The following is a 22,378-nucleotide window of genomic DNA, read 5'->3' on the forward strand; positions in this document are numbered from 1 at the left end:
TCGCTCTAGGGGGCGGCAGCGGAGTTTCAGGGCGCGGGGGGCACTGGGCGGAACCCTGGGATTCTGGGCGGTGGGTGAGGAGGGTGGAGACGGGACTCCGGGCCTGGGGGTGCACGAGGGCGCCCCGCTCCCCAGAGCCACCAGTCCTGCGCGCCGCCGCGCGGTGCTGTTGCCGTGGCAACCGGCGCTGCGGAGGGGGCGGGGCACCGGGACCCCCGCGCTCCCAGGTCCCCAGGTCCGGCGGGGCTCGCGGGCCGAGGGGCGCGGGGCGGGGCCTCTGGGTCGGGGGCGGTGCCGCGCGGGCGGGGGAGGGGCGCGGCGGGAGGAGCCGGCGCGGCCCCGGCAGTGGCGGCAGAGGCTGGGCGGGCGGGCCCGGGAGCGGCGCAGCATCTGCGGGCGGCGGGGTAGGCGCGGGCGCGGGCGGGACTGGCTGGGTGCGCGGCTGCGTCCGCGGAGGGGGCAGCGGGCCTGGGCGACCCTGCATCTCTGGGCCGTGGAGACTGTGGGGTGGGGCGGGGGCCGATGCGGCAGGGGTGAGGCCTGGGGCCGGCGGGGTGACGGGGACCCGGCCCTGCGTGGGGAAGCCTCGGGGGGACAAGCAGAGACGCAGCCTGCTGGGAGCGGCCCAAGCTCTGCACCGGCCCGCGGCGGGAGCGCAGCAGCCCCCTCCCGCCCCTCCTCCCGGGGGCTCCGAGGGGTGGTTATGGGGCGAGGGTCCTTGCGGGGCCCGGGCAGTGAAGGGCCTGGAGGCCCCAGAGTCTGTGCCAGGTCTGAGCCGCGGGGCGTGGGGGGAGGAGGGGCCTCGGCCGGGGCCCAGGAGACCCAGGACAGGTGGGCCTGGGGCCAGGTCCCTACGGAGAGGTGGCCGGGCCGGGCTCTGGCTTGCCGGGGTAGGGGCTCCGCTAGGGGCTGGAGTCCGTCCCTTCGCCGGCGCAGAGCCCCTCGGCCCGCATCTGCCAAGTGACTGAGGATCGAGCGACAGCGTAGTGGGGCGGAGGGGCTGGAGGCACGGCCGGAAAGGGTGAGCCGCGCCGTGGCTCCCCCGCTATTTATTTGGCCCCGCCACGCGCGGAGAGGGAGGAAATTCTCAGGCTGCGGCTGCAGCTAGGGGAGGCCCAGGTGGGCCTGGAATGGGCCCAGAGAGGGCTTCCTGGGTCAGACGTGTAGATCCAGTGGACGTGAAAACCGGGTGAGTGTCCCGGTGGGACCCAGAGCGCGGGGAAGCTTGGAGGCAGGGGCATGGGCTGAGGACCCTCAAGGCACCCTCCTCGCGACCTGTCAGAGCTCCGAGGGGTGGGGGTGTCCTGTGTGTGGCTGTGGGGATCCTGGGCGGCGGGTGCTGGGTGGGGGCAGGGGTGGGAGTGCAGAGTTCAACGCTTTCCCGGATCGGTGGGGCCTGCGGTGTCACCAGGGCAGTCCGAGCGCCCGACTGTCACGGGGACATTAAATTTTATGCCTTTGTCTAGACACGGCAGTAAACGGAGCCCCAGGCCTGGGGCTGTGGAGGGGTGAGGGGCTGGCTGGGAGTAAGCCTGTCAGTGACTTTGGGGTGGGTGCGGGTGTGCGGGCCTCCATCGTCACCCAGGTGTGCACAGGCCCAGGTGCAGGGACTCCGACAGCACGGCCGTGAGGACCAGTGCCAGGTGTGTGACAGAGGTGCAGGGGCCTGTGGAAGCCCGACGGGCCTTGGTGGACGGGCTTCCCGAGATTCGAGGGCAGCCACAGGCATCGCCCTGGCGCATAGGAGCAAAGCAGGGTGGCTGTGCCGGGGCAGAGGGTGGGGGACAACACCTCGCCAAGGCAATGCGGAGCCATGGGGAGCAGGGCAGGCAGTGGCCACGCGCCCAGGATGGTGGACAGGAGGGGAGACCGAGCCTGCCCGCGCAGGGAGGAGGGGCGTGGGGGCTGCCAGGCAGGGGCGGGGAGGCTCGGAGAGGCTTGTGGGACGGATGCATCGGGACCTGGGTGACTCTCGGTCCGGGATCAGAAAGCCTGGGAGGGCCGGGGCCTCCTTGGGTACTCCAAGAGCGGAGGGGCAGGCCCGCCTCCCTGCCCAGTGCGGCGGCGGGGAGAGGGTATTCCCGGAACTCCGCGGAAACGGCCTGGGGCCAGCAGCGCGGGCGTGGGGTCCGGGCCGCCGGAGCCAGGAGGGAGGGCGGCGCGGGCCCAGCAGTGACAAACCCCCCCGGGCTCCGGGAACGAGCTCGGCGGGCAGAAAACGCGTCCGTTCCGTTTCCTTCCTGGCGGCGGGAACGAGGCCCGGGTGCTCTGGCGAGGCAGCAGCGCCCTCTGGAGGCCTCGCTGTGGTTCGCGGCCGCCGGTTCGCGCATGGGCGCAGGCGTGCGCGATGCCTCGGGGCCCCGGCGCGGAGACCGCGCCTGGTGGGAAGCACGCGGGGTGGGGGGGGCGGGGGGTGTTGGGGGAGGCCGCTCCAGCCCGCACCCTGATCTTGTCTCCTCCGGTCTCCCCAGGTTTCGAGCTCGCCGGGCCGTGCCGCGCCATGCCCGCTGGCTGAGCGCCGCAGGGCCTCGTCCCGCCAGGCGTGGGGGCCGCGCGCGCCCAGGCCGGGGCCCGGCGGCCGACCATGGTGCTGCCGCCCCCGGACCGGCGCCACGTGTGCCTGACGACGCTGGTGATCATGGGCAGCATGGCCGTCATGGACGCGTACCTGGTGGAGCAGAACCAGGGCCCGCGCAAGATCGGCGTGTGCATCATCGTGCTGGTGGGCGACGTGTGCTTCCTGCTGGTGCTGCGCTACGTGGCCGTGTGGGTGGGCGCCGAGGTGCGCACGGCCAAGCGCGGCTACGCCATGATCCTGTGGTTCCTTTACATCTTCGTGCTGGAGATCAAGCTCTACTTCATCTTCCAGAACTACAAGGCGGCGCGGCGCGGCGCGGCGGACCCCGTGGCGCGCAAGGCGCTGACGCTGCTGCTGTCTGTGTGTGTGCCCGGCCTGTTCCTGCTGCTCGTGGCGCTGGACCGCATGGAGTACGTGCGCACCTTCCGCAAGCGCGAGGACCTGCGCGGCCGCCTGTTTTGGGTGGCGCTGGACCTGCTGGACCTGCTGGACATGCAGGCCAGCCTGTGGGAGCCGCCGCGCTCCGGGCTGCCGCTGTGGGCCGAGGGCCTCACCTTCTTCTACTGCTACATGCTGCTGCTGGTGCTGCCGTGCGTGGCGCTCAGCGAGGTCAGCATGCAGGGCGAGCACATAGCGCCGCAGAAGATGATGTTGTACCCGGTGCTCAGCCTCGCCACCGTCAATGTGGTGGCCGTGCTGGCGCGCGCCGCCAACATGGCGCTGTTCCGGGACAGCCGTGTCTCGGCCATCTTCGTCGGCAAAAACGTGGTGGCGCTCGCCACCAAGGCCTGCACCTTCCTGGAGTACCGCCGCCAGGTGCGCGACTTCCCGCCGCCTGCGCTAGCACTGGAGCTGCAGCCGCCACCCCCGCAGCGCAACTCGGTGCCGCCGCCGCCGCCGCTGCACGGCCCGCCTGGGCGCCCCCACATGTCCTCGCCCACGCGTGACCCCCTGGACACGTGACAGGGCCCGCGCGGCCCCCGACACGCCCCTGGGGCGCAGAGACACCGGGTTGGCTTGGGGCGCGCGGTTTGCATGGGATGGGGTGGGGGCGGGCTCCCCTAGGGACAGGTGCCTCGAGTGCCCGTGCCTGGGGTCCCGCGGCCGCTTCTTCATCTCAGGAATCTCTCGGACCGCGGATCCTCAGCCCCCGCTCCACCAGTCCGCCCCAGCGCGTGGGTCTGTTTGGGAGGCCTTGGCCGGAGCAGAGCAGAGGTGGTCCGGCCCCTGCCTGCTGGGCCGCCCGGGTTGGAAGGGAGGGCAGTGTGGGCGGAGATCTGCTCCTTCGGTGGGGGCCTCTGGCTCAGATTTGGGGCCAAGGAGGCCTCTGTCATTTTAAAGACTCGTGTTTACAGTTTTGTATCCAAGGCCGCACCGCTTTGCCTGTTCCTGTGTCCCTGTGTTTACCAGCCAGGCTGGGAGGCCGGGAGCCAGGAGGGGTGTGTGGAGGGCGGGGGAGATGGTGGCGTCCAAGTGCCGGATGCTGGTGAGGCTGGGCCGCTCCACTTCCTCCGGGGCTCTCAGGAGCTCCTGGGGGCCACTGCCGCTCTGTCCCAGGGACAGCTCCTCCACTCCAGCTTCGGTGTTCCCAATTCTCTTCCTGGGATACCTTGACCCCCATCTTCCCCCAGCACCGTGGGTGTCCTGGCCCCTGCTCCCCTCAACCTCAGGCATGACAGTGTCTCCCACATCCCTGGTTTCCTTCTCCCCCACCGTGGAACCCACCTTCCCTGTGGGCTCCTCCAGCCCAGGACAGCCACAGCCAGATGGAATCAGGGTGTTCCCAAGTTGATGTGGCAGCCCCAGGTCGCAGCCCCAGGAGCAGCACGGAGCCTGGCCCCACCTTACCATCCTGGCCTTGCCCCAGCACGGGAGCTGGCAGCCCCTGGCCCAGGCAGCACCCGCCCTGAAGCCCATCTGCAAGGGGTCTCTCACCTGCCTTCCACCTGGGACCCTGCACCTGTGATGTGGCCCTGGGTATCCACCCGGCCTGGGAAGGTCCGTAGCATCTGGGGAGGGGCCCTTTATGAGGCTGCTAAAAGGATTGTTTGAGGATGCCTGCTCCATGAGCGGGTGATGGTCACACACATCTCACGTGGCACAGTTCACTGCCTGGGCCTTCGCTTCCCGCATTTCCACGGCCCAAAGGTGGCAAGGTTTAGCCAGCCAGGGCTAAAACCATCCAGGGGAGTGGAGCTGGCTGCTCAAGTGGGGTCCTCCCCAAGTGCATTTCCCAACAACTGCAGCAGTTAAGGGCGTGGCTGGTGGCAGCCCCAGCCGCACCCCGACCCCACACAGTCCTCATACCCCAGCTCCAGGCCACCTGGGGTCTGGCCTTTGAAAGTTGCCTGCCTTCCAGGCAGCTGGCCTCGGGACCACTGTCCTCAGGGTCCCGGGCAGGGGGACTACCTCCCTGTCCAGGTCAGACGTGGCCGGCGCTCTGCCCACCTCTAAAACCGTGCCTTGGCCCTGGCCTCCGACCATATCCCCAGCAGCCCCTCCAAGCGCCGAGCGCCGTGGGTGGGCACGGGGCGCTGGCCTGGGTAGGAGGTCAGAGGCGCCCTGCTCTGGGCTGTGCCCAGACCACTAATGATCGTGTTGGGAAGTGGAAGGTCTGCAGGATCAAGGGGGCTGGGGGGCCGGGGAGGGGCGGTGATGAGCAGCGGTGGAAAGGCCCCAGGCCTGGCATGGAGAGAGAAGAGGGGCTGTGGGAGTTGCGTGGGCCAGTGGGAGGACCTGGGCCTTCTTGGGAGGGTGTGGTCTGGGGTGGGGGGCAGTGGGTGAGGGGCGAGCTTCATTCTGCCTGTCTGGGCTGGAGCCTGTTTCCTCCCCTGGCTGAAGCCAGTGCCGGCCCCATCCTGCCTTAAGGGTCTCCTGGGTGAAGACGAGCCCACAATCGTCTTGGCTCTGGCACCTGCAGCAAATCCCATGGGAACAGACAGGCAGCGTGGCCATGGGTGAATGGAGCTGAGGGGCTCTGGGCTCCTGACATCCTGCTCTGACCCTTCCTGAAAGCCCATGGTCTCTTCCCTGCTGGCTGCAGTCTGGGAGGCGTTGGGCCCAGCTTGGCCTGTGAAAGCTGAAAGCCCACACCCCCTAGTCAGAGGCTGGTTTAGCTACTCCCCTAGTTTAGCTACTCTCCGGGCAGTGAAGGCCCTGGGGCTTGAAGACCTCCCCAGGCAACCTTACCCTGCACACACCCCACTCCTCCTGGCCTGTTCAGGGGTGGTCCCTGGTCTCCATGCTCCTTGGCACAGGCCAGTGCCCTCTACCTCTGCCACCACATCCCTGGCAGTGGAGGTCCAAGTCCTGGCTGTCCCCCCGCTCACCAGTGGGGCCAGGGATCCTGGCTCTACCCGCTATGACTTGGTTCAATGGCCCATCGCCTCTGCAACTGACTCTGAGGGCATTGGAGCAGACATCAAGCCCCACCCTGCCCGGGCCCACACCTGGCACCCGGTTTCCACGACGAGGCGCAGCTGTGGCTCCGACTGTGGCAGGGCTGGGAAGCAGGGGGCCTTTGTCAGGCTCACGGCCTGAGGTTTCTGGCCTCTGTGATCTCCCCTGGGAACAGGACGGGGACCGGGCCGCACTCCAGCCTGCCCTTCGCGAGTTTCCTGAGGTGTCCTGCAATGGCCAGATTCGACGGAGAAGCCAGCCAGCTCCCTTGTCCCCTCACTGATTCCTGGTGAGTACGTGAGTCCTGATGTGTGTCCACTACCCGCTGGCCCTGTGCTGGGGCCTGGTGCCCAACCCAGGCAGAGATGTCTGGGGACAGCCACACTTTGGGGAGTTAGGGCCTGGGAGGAGCAGGGAGGCCTCCTCAGATGGGCTTGGGGTGGACTTGGGAGCTGGCCTAGAGGGAGGCCCGCAGGTGCAGCAGCCTGGAGGCAGAGAGCTGGGGGTGTCAGCGCCTGAGAAGGCCGTGGTGGGCAGCTCACCAGCAAAGGGAGCAGGAAGGGCCCGGGGGAGAAGTGGGCAGCTCAGAGGGAAGAGGCGGGGCTGGGATGCTGAGCAGGGTGTGGACGGAGATGCAGCGGGGTGCACCAGTGTGGTTTGGCTGGGAAGGGAGGCGTGTGTGTGGGGGAGAGAAATTGGGCAGTGGAGGTCCTGTCCTGAGAAAGGGGCTGTCTGCAGGCACTCTGCTCCCTCTCGTGGCCTAGTCTGCCTCTACACCAGCAGAGACCTCTCTGCCCTGCAGCCACCAGGAATCCATGCAGCGTGCATGCCCCACCATAGCTCCACCGCCACCAGGAATTCAGGTGCTGCTGAAGCTGCGTCAAGAAAGCCCCAGCCCAGTCGGCTCCCCTAGATGAATGAGTGAGCTCTTTTCTAATTGTGAAGGACATGGCAGATTGTAGCTGTGAAGACACTGTCAGGTCACTCTGTGGAAGTTTGAGGTGAGCCCTTCCAGGGTCACCTGGCCATGGAGGACCCAGGCTCAGCCCATCTTTCTTCACCATCTGGGGGGGTTGGTGATGGAGCCCCAACAGCAGCGAGCATCACATTGTCTCAAAATGTCATCCGCGTGAGGGAAGGAGGGACGGCTCCTCCTTGGGTGCCTCCCTCTCCTTGGGAGGAAAACCCTTCTCAGAAGCCCCCAGAATGTGTCTGCTCAGGTCCTGTGGTCCAGAGCTTGTTCCAGGACAATGTGTACAGTTCCGCTGGCAGGGGACATGGGTGTCATGACTGGCTGCCTGCCCACAGGTGAGCCCGTGGTATCATGGATGCCCCAGAAGACACGAGACTCGTGGGTCTGAGACAAAGGGCCCTGTTTCTCAGCATGAGCTTCAGCTGTGGCTCCTCTTGCCTACAATCCCGTGGGGGCGACGGGAGTGCCTGGCGATGCAGCACACACAGCTGGCAGGAGCCCACCCTCCCTCTGCCATTACCCAGGAGGCCGCAGTGTGACATCAAAAATACTCTGCAACTTGGCCCAGGTTCACATTCTGCAAAAGCTGTGAGCTTGCAAATTGCCTTTGATCCTATAAGAGCCATCATGGTGATCAATTTCTTTCTACACAACGCCAGCACATATTTAACCCCCCACACGGAGCAACGTCCAGTTTAACCCGCACAGCAGCAACCCAGCCTCCAGCTCTGTCTCACCAAGCACGTGTCAACAATTCTCTTCCTAGGTGATTCCAGCAGCACAGCCTGGCAGCTCCTGAGCCCTTGGGAAGTTCTGCAGCTCGGCTTACCCAGGGCTGCCCTGGCCAAAGCCCCAGCCACTCTCCTTTACTGCAGAGAGCGGGACCGTGTCCCCCTTCATCCCCCTAGAACGGTAGGGCTGGGAGCTGCGTCAGACCTGCCTCCACGTGCTTGTGGGAAGAGACGTCGGAGTCTAATCACAGACACAAGAAGATCAGTCACCCAGAAAGATAAAATATACTCGAACTGCCGACCTTTCATCTTCCTTTCAGAACACACTCACATTTTCTGTGGGAAAACAGCCTCATAATAATAAAAACTCAATTTAGCGAAATTGAACTCACTTATCTTAAGCAATAAGAAAGCCAAACATTATTGGATTCGTTTTATGCAGTAAAATAACGGAGATGCACTAAGTGGCAACCCCAGAGGGAAAAGCCATCAGAGTCACTGCCAGCGCAGAACGGTGGCAGAGGCTGCAAAGCCACATCCCCACCCTGGCTGAAACACGGGTGGCTTCATTTGTTGCAAAAACAAGGTAACTGCCATTTAACCAGGGAAAGATGAAGGGAAAAAACACCCCCCAATCAGAGGATGTCAGGGAGGGCCTCTGTCCTCGGGGCTTGACCAGCAGCAGGGCTAGGGCTGCACTGCGCGTGAGGACCAAGCATGCAGAGGGTCAAGAGGTGGGTGAGGAGAGGGTAGAAAAGGCAGTGGGCAGGTGGGGGGAACACCAGAGGGAGGCAGACGGGGACAGGAGGAGGAAAGGGCCTGGGTGCCAGAGGGAGGTCAAGACAGAGGGGGAGGTGGGCAGGAGTGTTGCCAGACACACGGCAGCCCCCGGCCCATGCCCACCCCCGCCACCCTGCATTGGCACGAGGCCCCAGATTTCCCTGGGACAGTGCCGCCTCTCCTCACTCCGTGGCTGATGTGGAATGGACTCCGTCCTCTGAGGGCTGGGGCAGCTGCCAAGGAAGGGGCGTTAACATCACACTGTCCCCCGAGAAAGAAAACCCATGGTGACCGCTGTGCTTTGAACATTTGCGTCCCCTCCAAAACTTATGTGGAAACATAATCCCCAATGCAACAGGCTGTCCATTTTGTGTGGCTATAATAATACCACAGGCTGGGAACTAATTTACAAAGAAAAGACATTTATTTCTCACAGTTCTGGAGGCTGGAAGTCCAAGATTGAGGTGCCAGCTCTGGCGAGGGCCTTTGTGCTGCACCAGCTCACCGTGGAAGGTGCAGGGGCAGGAAAGGGTGAGAGAGAGAGGGCCCAGCTTGCTGTCGTAACCACCCACAGTACAGATAGTAAACACGCCCCAAGATAATGGCGTTAACCCCTCCACGAGGGTGGAACCCGCCTGGCCTCATCACCTCTTAACGGCCCCACCTTTTTTTTTTTTTGAGACGGAGTCTCACTCTGTCACCCAGGCTGGAGTGCAGTGGCGCGATCTTGGCTCACTGCAAGCTCCGCCTCCCAGGTTCACGCATTCTCCTGCCTCAGCCTCCCAAGTAGCTGGGACTACAGGTGCCCGCCACCACGCCCGGCTAATTTTTTTTTTTTGTATTTTTAGTAGAGATGGGGTTTCACCGTGTTAGCCAGGATGGTCTCGATCTCCTGACCTCGTGATCCACCCGCCTCGGCCTCCCAAAGTGCTGGGATTACAGACATGAGCCACCACACCCGGCCTGAGATGGAGTCTTGCTCTGTCGCCAGGCTGGAGTGCAGTGGCGCGATCTTGACTCACTGCAATCTCTGCCTCCCGGGTTCAAGCAATTCTCCTGCCTCAGCCTCCCAAGTAGCTGGGATTACAGGCGCCTGCCATCACCTGGCTAATTTTTTGTATTTTTTTTAGCAGAGACAGGGTTTTGCCATGTTGGCCAGGCTGGTCTTGAGCTCCTGACCTCAAGTGATCTGCCCGCCTTGGCCTCCCAAAGTGCTGGGATTACAGGTGTGAGCCACCACGCCCAGCTCCCCACCTCTTAATATTGCCATAGTGGCAATTAAATTTCCATATGAATTTTGGAGGGGACACTCAAGCCATAGTCCAGGCTCGGATGATGGTGGTGTTTGTCAACATACACATTCATTTCCCTCCTGGGTGAGTCTGGGCAGTGGTCCAGGCTGCCAGGACACAGATCCCTCCTACTCGTGGCCCCTAGGTCCTGGGTGTGGGTCTCACTCTCACAGGTCAGGCTGCACCATCAGGGCTCGGCGGCAGCACAGCCAGGGTGGAGGAGGTTGATGAGGCATGCTTTTGGGGTCTCTTTGGGATGGGGCTCAGGAGCTGGCACGAGGCACCTGCCCACACTCTGCTGCCCAGACTTAGACATGCCAGTGCCCTGAGCTGCCGGGGAGCCAGGAAGAGGGACCTGCCTGTGGGTGCCGCATGCCCAGTCGAGGCTCTTTTACTGTGAAGGGGAGCCCTCCTGTGTTGCTGCACCTTGGTAACTTTACTGGACTTTTCAGTGTTTTCCTCCCAAGCGTTACCCAAACCTGCATCCTGCCCAGCAGTGAGAGAGCCCCAGGGGCCACCTCCTCACTCACACCTGCTGCTGGCAAATCCTCTGGACAAAGTGCAATGCTGCAACATTTTACAAAACAGAGTCGCCCTTGATGGTCATAATGGCCGAGAAGGAAAACTCACGATGACGGAAGCCAAATAACTTTGATGATAGAACTAAATCATAATACAGTTGTAATCACAATAAATATTAATGGCTTAAACTAATCAGTTAAAAAGTAGAGATTCTTGTATTGAAATTAAAAAAAAATTAAGACAAGACAAAGCTAGGCATAGTGGCAGACACTTGCCTATAGCCCCTGCTACTCAGGCTCAGGAGGCTGGGGTGGAGGATTGCTTGAGTCCAGGAATTTGAGTCCAGCCTGGGCAACACAGCAAGACCCTGTCTCTGAAACAAACAAATGAACAAACAAAGAAACGAGCACTCCAAGAGCAACTTTATAATTAAAACAAAAGACACAAGTTGAAAAATTAGAAGGATAGAAAACTATGAACTAAGAGGGTTATCATCACAGTTATAGCAGGGAAGCTAGGAGTGGAGAGGGATCCTGGCCATTGAATGCTTAGACCTGGAAATTCCATACATCGCTTCTCAAATATCATTGGCCAGAATGAATGACAAGGCCAAGGGGTGAGGGAGGAGTAACTCTGTGCTCCTGGAAGTAGAGAACCACTGGCTATTGGTGAATATGAACAATGTTTACTGCTACCACATACAGACTCTTAACATAAGATAAAAAGGAAACACCACAAATCAATGAGACAAGATCGTTTATAAATGGTGTTGGCAAAATCGACTCACTATACAGGGAATAATAGAAACTGGGCCTCCACCACTTATCCCATATGTGGGTAGACTTGAGCCAGATTATAGATCTGTGAATTGCAAAACTATAAAGTTAATGCTAAAAAAAGGAGGATCACTTATTGATGTTAGAGCAGGGAAAAAGTTATAAAATAAAAATTCGGAAGCACAAATCATAAGGCAGATGATTGAAAAGACAGCTTACATGAAAATTCAGAAAATACTTCCTAACTGTTCTGTGCTTGGCTTCCTTCACCTGTAAAATGGGGAGTTAATTTAACTAAGGGGTTGAGAGCAGCCCCCAGGCCATTGTAAGTGCTTCGTGTGCTACATGTTATTACAATAATCAGTAGTTCATGCCCTTTAAAACATCTCTAGTAATGCTTTTCCCCAAAACATCAATTTTGCCTGACAGTAAAATGCCACAAACTTGTGTTTTGTGAGCTACTGTGTGCCTGGTTTATCTTTTCCCATCATTTTCCCTCCTAACTCTTCTGTGTCATTTTGTTTTGTGTGTGTCTCTTGAAAAACCACATAGCTGGATTAAGAGCATCCATCTTTTAACTGGAGAATGTAGTCCATGTCTTTTTATTTTCATTACTCGTTACTTATTTCTACCTCCTTATTTTGTGTTTCTATTTGTCTTGCTTTTTCTGAGTATCTTTTAAATCGTTTTCTTATTTCTTTAGGAGTTATTTTCCTCACTTAATCTTTCTTCTTCTGATTTAGAAGTTATACATTCTGTTTCTATTCTTTTGTTAAACAAATTTTAAATTTTACCTTTTAGAGTCAAGGTCTCACTTGTCACCCATGCTGGGTGCAGTGGTGTGATCATAGCTCACTGCAACCTCAACCTCTTGGGTTCAAACGATCCTCTAGCCTTAGCCTCCCAGTAGCTAAGACTACAGGCATGGGCCACAACACCTAGCTAACTTTTAATTTGTTTGTAGAGACAGGATCTTGCTATGTTGCCCAGGCTGGTCTCAAACTTCTGGGCTCAAGTGAGCCTTCTGCCTTGGCCTCCCAAAGTGCTGGGATTATAGGTATGAGCAACTGTGCCTGGCCTGGCATCTTGTTTTTATATGGTATTGAAAAGCTAAACATATTTGGGTCTGTTATTAACATGAGAAGCTGTACTATGAGGAAGCACGTTTTTAAAAATTATGAAATGTTAGGCTGGGCGTGGTGGCTCATGCCTGTAATCCCAGCACTTTGGGAGGCTGAGGCAGGCGGATCACATGAGGCCAGGAGCTAGAGACCAGCCTGGCCAACATGGTGTAACTCCATCTCTACAAAAAATACAAAAACTAGCTGGGCATGGTGGTGCATGCTTGTAATTCCAGGTACTTGGGAGGCTGAGGCACGAAAATCGCTTTAACCTGGGAGGTGGAGTGAGCCAAGATTGCACCACTGCACTCCACTCCAGCCTTGCAACAGAGCAAGACTTTGTCTCAAAAAAAAAAAAAAAAAAAAAGTTGTAAAAGGATTGTGGAAAAGGGATCTTATGTGGTCAAAGTCGGCACCGTCCCCCAAATCACCAACCCCCAGGTCCCAAGGCCTGGGCTGGGCCAGGGCTGACAGGGGAGCCCAGGAGTCTTTTGAACCCACTCTTCCTGCCTAGAATAGAGACAGGACAGGCTTTATGTCCCCCATTCCTCCCTCCCAACTCCAGGGACACTGAAAGTGTCCTTTGTACCTACCTGCAGGAAATTGGGGGGCTGGGAGGGAGGGAACTGAAAATACACATTTGTTATCAAAAATAAACACCTGGGGGGGGGAGGCGGCAGGAAGATTCCCCCCCACATCCCTTCCTTCACACCCACCCCACCAAATATAGGAAGAGATGACTCCTTCTCCCCTATTGAAAAGCCCCATTTAAAAATAGATTATACTATCAAAATGGCAGCGGGGGAGAGACAGGGAGACCTGGAGTACTGGCTGGAGGGGCCCCCCAGACAGGAACCACCCCCAAAAAACCCCTCCATTGGGAGGAAACAGGCAGGACCCCAGGGAGTTTGGCAGACAAAGGAATGGCTTCTCAGGGGGAAGAAGAACAAAGGGACACTCCTCCCTGGCCAAAAAGTTGGTTAAAAAAGGATAAGCTGTCTGAGAGAAAGGTTGGGGAGGTGGAAATTTCTATTCCAAGGGTGTGATTCTGCCTTGGCCAAGACTCCCAACCCATTAAATGGTACAAATTCTTCCTGGACCCCGAGTATGGCCAGGAATAATAAAACGAAACTAACTTCTACTCACATCCGAAAATGGACACAGGGCTCCCTCATCTCCCCAAGGGCAGGCCGAGGAATGAAGAAAGAAAGGTCGTTCTCAAGCCAGACCCCGACTGTCTTGTCTTGGGGAAAAAAGCGGGGAGGTGGGGGAGACGTCCTGACCACCCTAATAGGTTAGGTCAGGCGCTTCCCAGTGGCCTTCAAAAAATAAATAAATAAACCGCCCCTACCATTGAAGTAGGAGACGTGTCAGGGCAGCCACTGGGGGACTGACAGAAAAGAGAGAAAAGAGAGAAGCTGTGGAAGCTGAGTGTTTTCTGTGGAGGAGTTAATGAGAGTCACTCCTGGGAGAAATTCTTCCCAAGGATCCCCACCCCACCACAATCAGAGCATGAGTCTTTCAGTTGAACTGTGTTTCTCCTTGAGAGAGCACGGATGGAGGGACCCCAGAAGGGGTGGTGGTGCTGGTGGTGGTGGTCATGGCTTCTGGGGCCCTGGCGAGAGCACCGCGGGGGTCGAGAGGCCAGCCACGCCGATGGAAGGGATGTGCACCTGGGCGCCGCCACTGGACGGAAGCTGGCAGGAGAGCTTGGCCGGGCTGCGGGGGGGGGGACTCAGGCTGCTCCGGAAGTGAACGCTGGGAGGCAGCGAGCTGGGTGTCAGCAGCGCCGGGGTCAACGTGTGCGTAGGAAGCAGGGACAGGGTCAGCGCCGGCCTCGGCGCCTGGAGGCCGGAGCCAGTTCCCGATCCTGGGGTCCGTTCGGGTCCCGGCGCCCCTAGCAGCCTCGGGCTGAGTGGAAGCTCTAGGTCCCGGGGCTTCCGGCCCTTCTGCGGCTGGATCTGAGGGCTGGAAGCCGCGTGGCCGCCCGCCTGCCCTGCGGTGTCCATAAGGACCTCGGCAGCGGGGCTGGCACGCCCTCCTGTGGAGGGACTTCAGGCTCGGCCTTGGCGGTTTCTGGCACGAACCCTCTTTCCCCCGCGAATTCCAACTCTTCCTCGGGCCCTTCCACTTCCACTTCCGGGGGCAAAGGGCGGCGCAAACCCGGCTCCACATTCGGCTCTTCTAATTTGAGGTTTGGGGCCTCGGGCGGGGTCAGGATGACCTGCAGAGGGAAGCCGGCTTCCTCAGCCTCCAGGCAGGCCTCCAAGGGGCTTGGACTGCAGGAGCTGCGTTGGGGAGCACCGCAGCAGGCCGAGGCTGAGGGGGTGGCTGCGGCTGCAGAGACTGGATGGTGAAGGTGGAACAGAGGCCCGAGCGCATGTACTTGTTCCGGCTGTTGCGTGCCAAACCGCCAGGGCCTGCCATTCCTGCACCCTTGGGTGTGCCTGGCTTTCCTGAGGCAGTGCCCTGGGGCGGCAGCAGGGGCCACAACTGCCACGGCGGAGTAACCGACACCTCTGGTTGGGGCGGGCAGTCCTCACTCAGTGGAGCACCCTGCGACCTCAGGATAGGATACAAACTTGTAGACCAACTTCTGGCCGCTCACCTTGCGGATGATGTTCTTCTCATAGTCGTGAGAGGTGACAGCATGCCGGCAGCCCTCGCTCGCTGTCAGTGCCTCCTCGGCCTTGGCGCCCACTCTGGCCACGCTTGAAGAGCCCTTCAGCCCGCCGCTGCACCGTGGGAGCCCTTCTCTGGGCTGGCCGAGGCCGGAGCCGGCTCCCTCGGCTTGCAGGGAGGTGTGAAGGGAGAGGCACGGGTGGGAACTGGGGCTGCGCGCGGCACTTGCGGGCCAGCGCCAGTTCTGGGTGGGTGTGGGCTCCCTGGGCCCCGCACTCGGAGTGGCAGGCCCCACCTGCCCTGGGCAGTGAGGGGCTTAGCACCCGGGCCAGCAGCTGTGGAGGGTGCGCTGGGGTCCCCAGCAGTGCCGGCCCACCGGCGCTGTGCTCCATTTCTCACTGGGCCTTACCTGCCTCGCCGTGGGGCAGGGCTCGAGACCTGCAGCTTGCCATGCCTGAGCCTCCCCGCCGCCCCCCACCACCACCCGCTGGCGTGGGCTCCTGCCTGGCCCTAGCCTCCCGGAAGAGCGCTGCCCCCTGCTCCACTGCGTCCGGTCCCATTGACCGTCCAAGGGCTGAGGAGTGTGGGCCCATGGCGGGGGACTAGCAAGCAGCCCCACCTACGGCCCGGGTGCAAGATACACTGGGTGAAACCAGCAGGGCTCCTGAGTCTAGTGACGACTTGGAGAACCTTTATGTCTAGCTAAGGGATTGTAAATACACCAATCAGCACCCTGTATCTAGCTCAAGGTTTGTAAACACACCAATCAGCACCGTGTGTCTAGCTCAGGGTTTGTGGATGCACCAGTTGGCATGCTACTGTATCTAGTTAATCTGGTGGGGACTTGGAGTACCTTTATGTCTAGCTAAGGGATTGTAAATACACCAATCAGCACTCTGTATCTAGCTCAAGGTTTGTAAACACACCAATCAGCACCCTGTGTCTAGCTCAGGGTTTGCGGATGCACCAATCAGCGCTCTGTATCTAGTTAATCTGGTGGGGACTTGGAGAATCTTTATGTCTAGCTAAGGGATTGTAAATACACCAATCAGCACCCTGTATCTAGCTCAAGAGTTGTAAATGCACCAGTCAGCGCTCTGTGTCTAGCTAATCTGGTGGGGTCTTGGAGAATCTTTATGTCTAGCTAAGGGACTGTGAATGCACCAATCAGCACTCTGTATCTAGCTCAAGGTTTGTAATTGCACCAATCAGCACTGTGTCTAGCTCAGGGTTTGTAAATACACCAATCGACACTCTGTATCTAGCTAATCTAGTGGGGACGTGGAGAACTTTTGTGTCTAGCTCAGGGATTGTAAACACACCAATCAGCACCCTGTCAAAACGGACCAATCAGCTCCCTGTAAAACAGACCAATCGGCTCTCTGTAAAATGGACCAATCAGCAGGATGTGGGTGGGGCCAGATAAGGGAATAAAAGCAGGCTGCCTGAGCCAGCAGCGGCAACCCGTTAGGGTCGTCTTCTATAGGGAGAAAGCTTTGTTTTTCACTGTTTGTAATAAATCTTGTTACTGCTCCGTTTTTGCATCTGCAGTGCCTTAGTGAGCTGTGACACTCACCATGAAGGTCTGTAGCTTCATTTCTGAAACCAGCGAGACTCCCAACCCACCAGGAAGAACAAACAACTGTAGACGCGCTGCCTTAAAAGCTGTAACACGCACCACGAAGGTCTGCAGCTTCAGTCTTGAACCACCGAGACCACAAACCCACCAGAACAACAACAACAAAAAACTCGGAACCTATCGGAACATGAGGGAACAAACGGCGGGACACGCCGCCTTTTAAGAACTGTAGCACTCACTGCGAGGGTCCGTGGCTTCGTTGTTGAAGTCAGTGAGATCAAGAACCCACCAATTCCAGACACAGTAGTACGGCAAGGCCCGCCTGAGCTTGTCGTAATTCACGTTGGTTTTGTTCTTGCGTAGCCCCCACGGCTAGGCCACCTTCCTCTGCAACCACCAGCTTGAGTTCACCACCATCCCATGAAGTCCAGGAGCTGTGGCCGTTGCCTTGCTTTCAGCAGCTGCAGCAGAAAGTGCCACAGCGTCACAGGTGGGTCCATCGCCGGGGGAGTGCTCACGCCATCCTAGGGGTACCTGTGTGTAGCGGGGCGGTGGTGCTGGCCATGTTGGCAGCTCCAGGGGGTGGGGGCTCCATACGCGGTCCCGCCGCCCCCCAGGCCTGGGTGCGGAGGCGGAGGCCGGAAGGTTTTTTTTTTTTTTTACGTTTTAAGTAATTGGCTTAGGAAAAACAAGGATTTTTGTGTGTCATCAAGATAATTTGTGCTTCATGTTGTTTTTCATTATGTCGGTGATTAACGAAAAAGCTAATTTTTTTTTTCGCAAAGACATTTTTCTGAAGTAGAGAGCTGCGTTTGACTTTGCAAGTCTCCGCAAGGTATAACAAGACAAGCATCAAAAGTAATGATTTGGGGTGACTTTGCCCTGGTTACATTAATAATGAGATGTGGGGTAGCTAAGGGAAAGAGAAGAGGAAAGCGGACAGGCCAATTAGGCTTTTTTCTTTCACGTTACTCTGGTGGGGATTGGTCCTGGGATGAAGGTCCGTGACTTTGGAGAGGGAGACACCTTTTTGACTGGGTATGGTGGGTCTACTCCTTAGCGGGCTGGCTGCCGTCTCAGTCGTTAGGAGCATCAGATAAGGTCCTTCCCAGGTGGGTTCAAGCTTTTCTCCTTTCCAACTTCTGATAAGAATGTGATCTCGGGGCTGGTGTTGAACTGGGAATTCAAGGGAGGAGTGGGTAGAAGACAGACTGGATACATAGTTTTTAAGAAACTCATCGCTTGTCTCAAATGTTGGGAGGTGAGTAGTGGAACTTAAATAAGGCAACCCATGATGTCTTTTCAGGGAGCAGTTCAGACTCTTAATAGGGCAATGGGAAGACACTTAGTCCATGGTAACCGGGTTTCTAGAATTAATTTAGGTAGGTGGGTTTTTAGAGTCTGGTTCATTCTTTCTGCTCTTCCTGGTGAGGGTGGATGCTAGGGAGTATGGTATTCCCACTTTATTTCTAGTGCTTGGGTTAGCCCTTTAATGAGCACGGTAAAGTGGGTCCCATTGTCTGAATCAATGGTCTCTGTTAGTCGAAACCTGGGTATGATGTGTTCTAACAGGGCTTTGACTACATCACTGGCTGTTGCGCGTGGGAAGGGGAGAGCTTCTACCCAGTGGGTAAGGTGGTCTGCTATCACTAGTAAATACTTGAGGTGGCCTATTGGGGGCATTTCAATATAGTCAGCTTGGATGCTTTGGAATGGCCTTACTCCTGGATTTTAGGCCGGGCATGGTGGCTCATGCCCATAATCCCAGCACTTTGGGAGGTCAAGGTGGGAGGATCCTTTGAGACTAGGAGTTGAAGACAAGTCTTGGGAACTTAGTAAGACCCTGTCACTACAAAAAAATAAAAATTAGCCAGGTGACATGGCACATGTCTGTAATCCCTACCAGTCCGAAGGCTGAGATGGGAGGATAGCATGAGCTTGAAAGGTGGAGGCTGCAGTGAGCAATGGTTGCACCACTGTATTCCAGCCTGGGTGACAGAGCAAGAGCCTGTCTCAAAAGAGAGATTTTAAACTAATTAGGCTTTTTTTTTTTTTTTTTTTTTTTTGAGAGACAGTCTCACTCTGTCGCCCAGGCAGGAGTGCAATGGCGAGATCTTGGCTCACTGCAACCTCCGTCTCGTGGGTTCAAGTGATTCTCGTGCCTCAGCCTCCCAAGTAGTTGGAACTACAGGTGTGTGCCATCACGCCCAGCTAAATTTTGTATTTTTAGTAGAGATGGAGTTTCACCATGTTGGCCAGGCTGGTCTCAAACTCGACCTCAGGTGATCTGCCCACCTCAGCCTCCCAAAGTGCTGGGATTACAGGTGTGAGCAACCGTGCCTGGTCTAATTGGGCTTATTTGATAAGTAAAGTTATAAGGAAAACAAATAGTATTTGATACTACATCTTTAAATCATATTTTTGGATATGTCATTAATGAATGCTTCAGAAATTATGTGGAAATCCTAGAAATCGGATATGTCCTGGTATAATTTTATGAGCCATAATTTCAGGTATTGTGTTAAAGTGTTGTATGTTACAGAAATAACCAGATTTCCTTGTCAATTATATCATTATTATAGTGAACTCTCATCAGATCTTTAAAAATGGCCATTTTAAGCCTTTGCCATTCAGTTATTGTTTTCCTTTGATTCTTTTCTAAAGTAATTTGCAATTAGCTACAGACAAAAGTGGCTATTCTTCAAGATTCATGAAAAAGACTCTGACAGTTACTCTGAAATACAGACCGCTGCTGATAGCTTTAAGATCATACCATTGGACTGTGTAAGAATTTTCAGAAATGGATTGAAAAAACTGATGTCATCAAACTACTAATCCAGCTTCAAACAGAACAAGATTCAATTACATGGGACTGAGTGAACAAAGGAAGATAATTTTTTTTTTTTTTGAGATGGAGTCTCACTCTGTTGCTCATGCTGGAGTGCAATGGCACGATCTCGGCTCACTGCAACCACCACCTCCCGGGTTCAAGTGATTCTCCTGCCTCAGCCTCCTGAGCAGCTGGGATTACAGGTGTGTGCCACCACACCCAGCTAATTTTTTTGTATTTTTAGTACAGACGGGGTTTCACCATGTTGTTCAGGCTGGTCTCAAACTCCTGACCTCGTGATCTGCCCGCCTTGGCCTCCCAATGTGCTGGGATTATAGGTGTGAGCCACTGCACCCGGCCGAGGATAATTTTTAAATGACTTTTTGTTGGAAACATTGCTGGTTCTTTAATGTTTTGTTTTTCAGATTTTAGAAAACTTTTTTCCCTTAAGCTGTCAATAGTTTGCAGTAATTTGGTAAATTACATCTTTGCGAACAGAGAGGAAACAACTATTTTCTCCCTAATCCCTCCAGAACCCCAAAACTAGTAGTGAGTGTTTTTATTGAAGGGGTGGCCAGCCCCTCCACACCTGTGGGTATTTTTTTGTCAGGTGGGACCAGAGACTGAGAAAAGAAGTAAGACACAGATACAAAGTATAGAGAAAGCACAGTGGGCCAAGGAGACCAGGGCTCAGCATATGGAGGACCTGCACCGGCACGGGTCTCTGAGTTCCCTCAGTATTTATTGATTACTATTTTCACTATCGGCAAGGGGAATGTGGCAGGGGAACAGGGTGACAGTGGGGAGAAGGTCAGCAAGAAAACATGTGAGCAAAGGAATCTGTGTCACAAATAAGTTCAAGGGAAGGTACTATCGCTGGATGTGCACCTAGGACAGATTCATGCTTCTCTCCACCCAAACATCTCAGTGTAGTAAAGAGTAACAGCAGCATTGCCACCAGCATATCTTGCCTCCAGACACAGGGCGGTTTTCTCCTCAGAACGAATGTATGATCAGGTTTTACACCGAGACATTCTGCTCCTAGGGACATGCAGGAGATGGAGGCCTTCCTCTTATCTCATCCACAAGAGGCTTTCCTCTTTTTTTTTTTTTTTATTTTTTTGAGACAGAGTCTCGCTCTGTCGCCTAGGCTGGAGTGCAGTGGCATGATCTGGGCTCACTGCAAACTCCGCCTCCCGGGTTCACGCCATTCTCCTGCCTCAGCCTCCCGAGTAGCTGGGACTACAGGCGCCCACCACCACGCCCAGCTAATTACTTGTATTTTTTTTTTTTTTTTTTAGTAGAGACAGAGTTTCACCATGTTAGCCAGGATGGTCTCGATCTCCTGACCTACCTCGTGATCCACCCGCCTCGGCCTCCCAAAGTGCTGGGATTACAGGCGTGAGCCACCGCACCCGGCCGAGGCCTTCCTCTTTTACTAATCCTCCTCAGCACAGACCCTTTACGGGTGTCGGGCTAGGGGGACGGTCAGGTCTTTCCCTTCCCATGAGGCCATATTTCAGACTGTCTCAGGGCGGGGAAACCTTGGACAATACTCGGCTTTCCAGGGCAGAGGTCCCAGGCTTTCCGCAGTGCATTGTGTCCCTGGTTAATCGAGACTGGAGAATGGTGATGACTTTTACCAAGCATACTGCCTGTAAACATTTTGTTAACAAGGCACGTCCTGCACAGCCCTAGATCCCTTAAACCTTGATTCCATACAGCACAGGTTTTTGTGAGCTCAAGGTTGGGGCTAAAGTTACAGGTTAACAGCATCTCAAGGCAAAACAATTTTTCTTGGTTCAGATCAAAATGGAGTTTCTTATGTCTTCCTTTTCTACATAGACACAGTAACGGTTTGATCTCGTTTCCCTACACTTATTTTTATGACAATAGAGTTATTTATAAAACTTCAGTAAGAATCTGTTCTCCTTGTAACGGCACAATTACAGACTCTGATGATATTACCAAGGCTTTGACCGGGACATCCTATCTTCAGATACGACCACACAGCTTTAAGGAACTAGAGTTGACCTTATGGAGCCAGTAAACCCCCCCTTGGAAAAATTGGCTTGAGGGTTCCCAGTCTTGCGGGTTGCGTAAGGCAGCCCAGCAACCTCAGGGTATTTTGGGGACTGAGCAGAAAGGAACTCACCCAGATCTATAGGTACTCTGTGCCAAGTCAGATGGCATGTCCTTGGTGTGGCTTCCCAGCCCCAGGAGGCCTTTACAGTTCAATCTGAGATTCTTTATGAAAAGCTCCAGCAAAGCAATTTTTTTTTTTTTATTTTGAGACGGAGTCTCATTCTGTCACCCAGGCTGGAGTGCAATGGCGTGATCTCGGCTCTGCAACCTCCGCCTGCCAGGTTCATGTAATTCTCCTGCTTCAGCCTCCCGAGTAGCTGGGATTACAGGTGCACACCACCACACTCAGCTAATTTTTTTATTTTTAGTAGAGACGGGGTTTCACTATGTTAGGCAGACTGGTCTTGAACTCCTGACCTCGTGATCCACCTGCCTCAGTCTCCCAATGTGCTGGGATTACAGGCATGAGCCACCACGCCCAGCCTCCAGCAAAGCAAATTTAAAGAGAGTGAATGTGGTCCACTGCTTCTTGTTGCACTTATGTAAACAATCAGGCCAAGTATAGTGAAACTAGACTGACTTTGCAAACATTTCACTCTTATTTGGATCAATATTTATGGAAATATGGGAGTGACTGTGGAGAAAAAAATGATTCAATGCAAAACTGCAGGGCACCGTGATGAGATTTCAGCCCTGCTCATTGTTTACGAGGTTTTGTTATTTATCTGCAAACTGGACTGGATCTTGAATTTTTAGGGAAAAGAAAGATCAGACTGTTACTGTGTCTATGTAGAAAAGGAAGACATAAGAGATTCCATTTTGACCTGTACCTTGAACAATTGCTCACAGAAACCTGTGCTGTATGGAATCAAGGTTTAAGGGATCTAGGGCTGTGCAGGACGTGCCTTGTTAAGAAAACGTTTACAGGCAGTATGCTTGGTAAAAGTCATCACCATTCTCCAGTCTTGATGAACCAGGGGCACAATACACTGCGGAAAGCCGCAGGGACCTCTGCCCTGGAAAGCCGGGTATTGTCCACGGTTTCTCCCCATGTGATAGTCTGAAATATGGCCTCGTGGGATGAGAAAGA

The 22,378-nt window shown here is 56.0% G+C and overlaps 1 protein-coding gene and 1 pseudogene across 3 annotated transcripts; one reads left to right on the top strand and one right to left on the bottom strand.

Annotated features, from left to right (window-relative positions):
* The first annotated feature begins 333 nt into the window (after positions 1-333).
* Positions 334-8,063, top strand: TMEM121 (transmembrane protein 121). 3 transcript variants are annotated; one of them, XM_034937184.4, is made up of 3 exons: positions 334-404; positions 2,472-6,266; positions 6,716-8,063. In XM_034937184.4, the coding sequence occupies exon 2, from the start codon at positions 2,585-2,587 to the stop codon at positions 3,539-3,541; it is 957 nt and encodes a 318-aa protein (XP_034793075.1). In that variant the 5' UTR covers positions 334-404; positions 2,472-2,584; the 3' UTR covers positions 3,542-6,266; positions 6,716-8,063. The 3 variants fall into 3 exon arrangements, with proteins under 3 accessions (XP_034793075.1, XP_034793073.1, XP_034793074.1); XM_034937182.3 differs by lacking the exon at positions 334-404 and adding an exon at positions 530-1,189; XM_034937183.3 differs by lacking the exon at positions 334-404 and adding an exon at positions 1,369-1,643.
* Positions 8,064-8,184: 121 nt separating this feature from the next.
* LOC129393774 (ETS domain-containing protein Elk-1-like) lies at positions 8,185-22,014 on the bottom strand (annotated as a pseudogene).
* Between the last annotated feature and the right edge of the window lie 364 nt (positions 22,015-22,378).

Source organism: Pan paniscus, chromosome 15 (assembly GCF_029289425.2).
Source record: "Pan paniscus chromosome 15, NHGRI_mPanPan1-v2.0_pri, whole genome shotgun sequence".
Taxonomy (NCBI): Eukaryota; Metazoa; Chordata; class Mammalia; order Primates; family Hominidae; genus Pan; species Pan paniscus.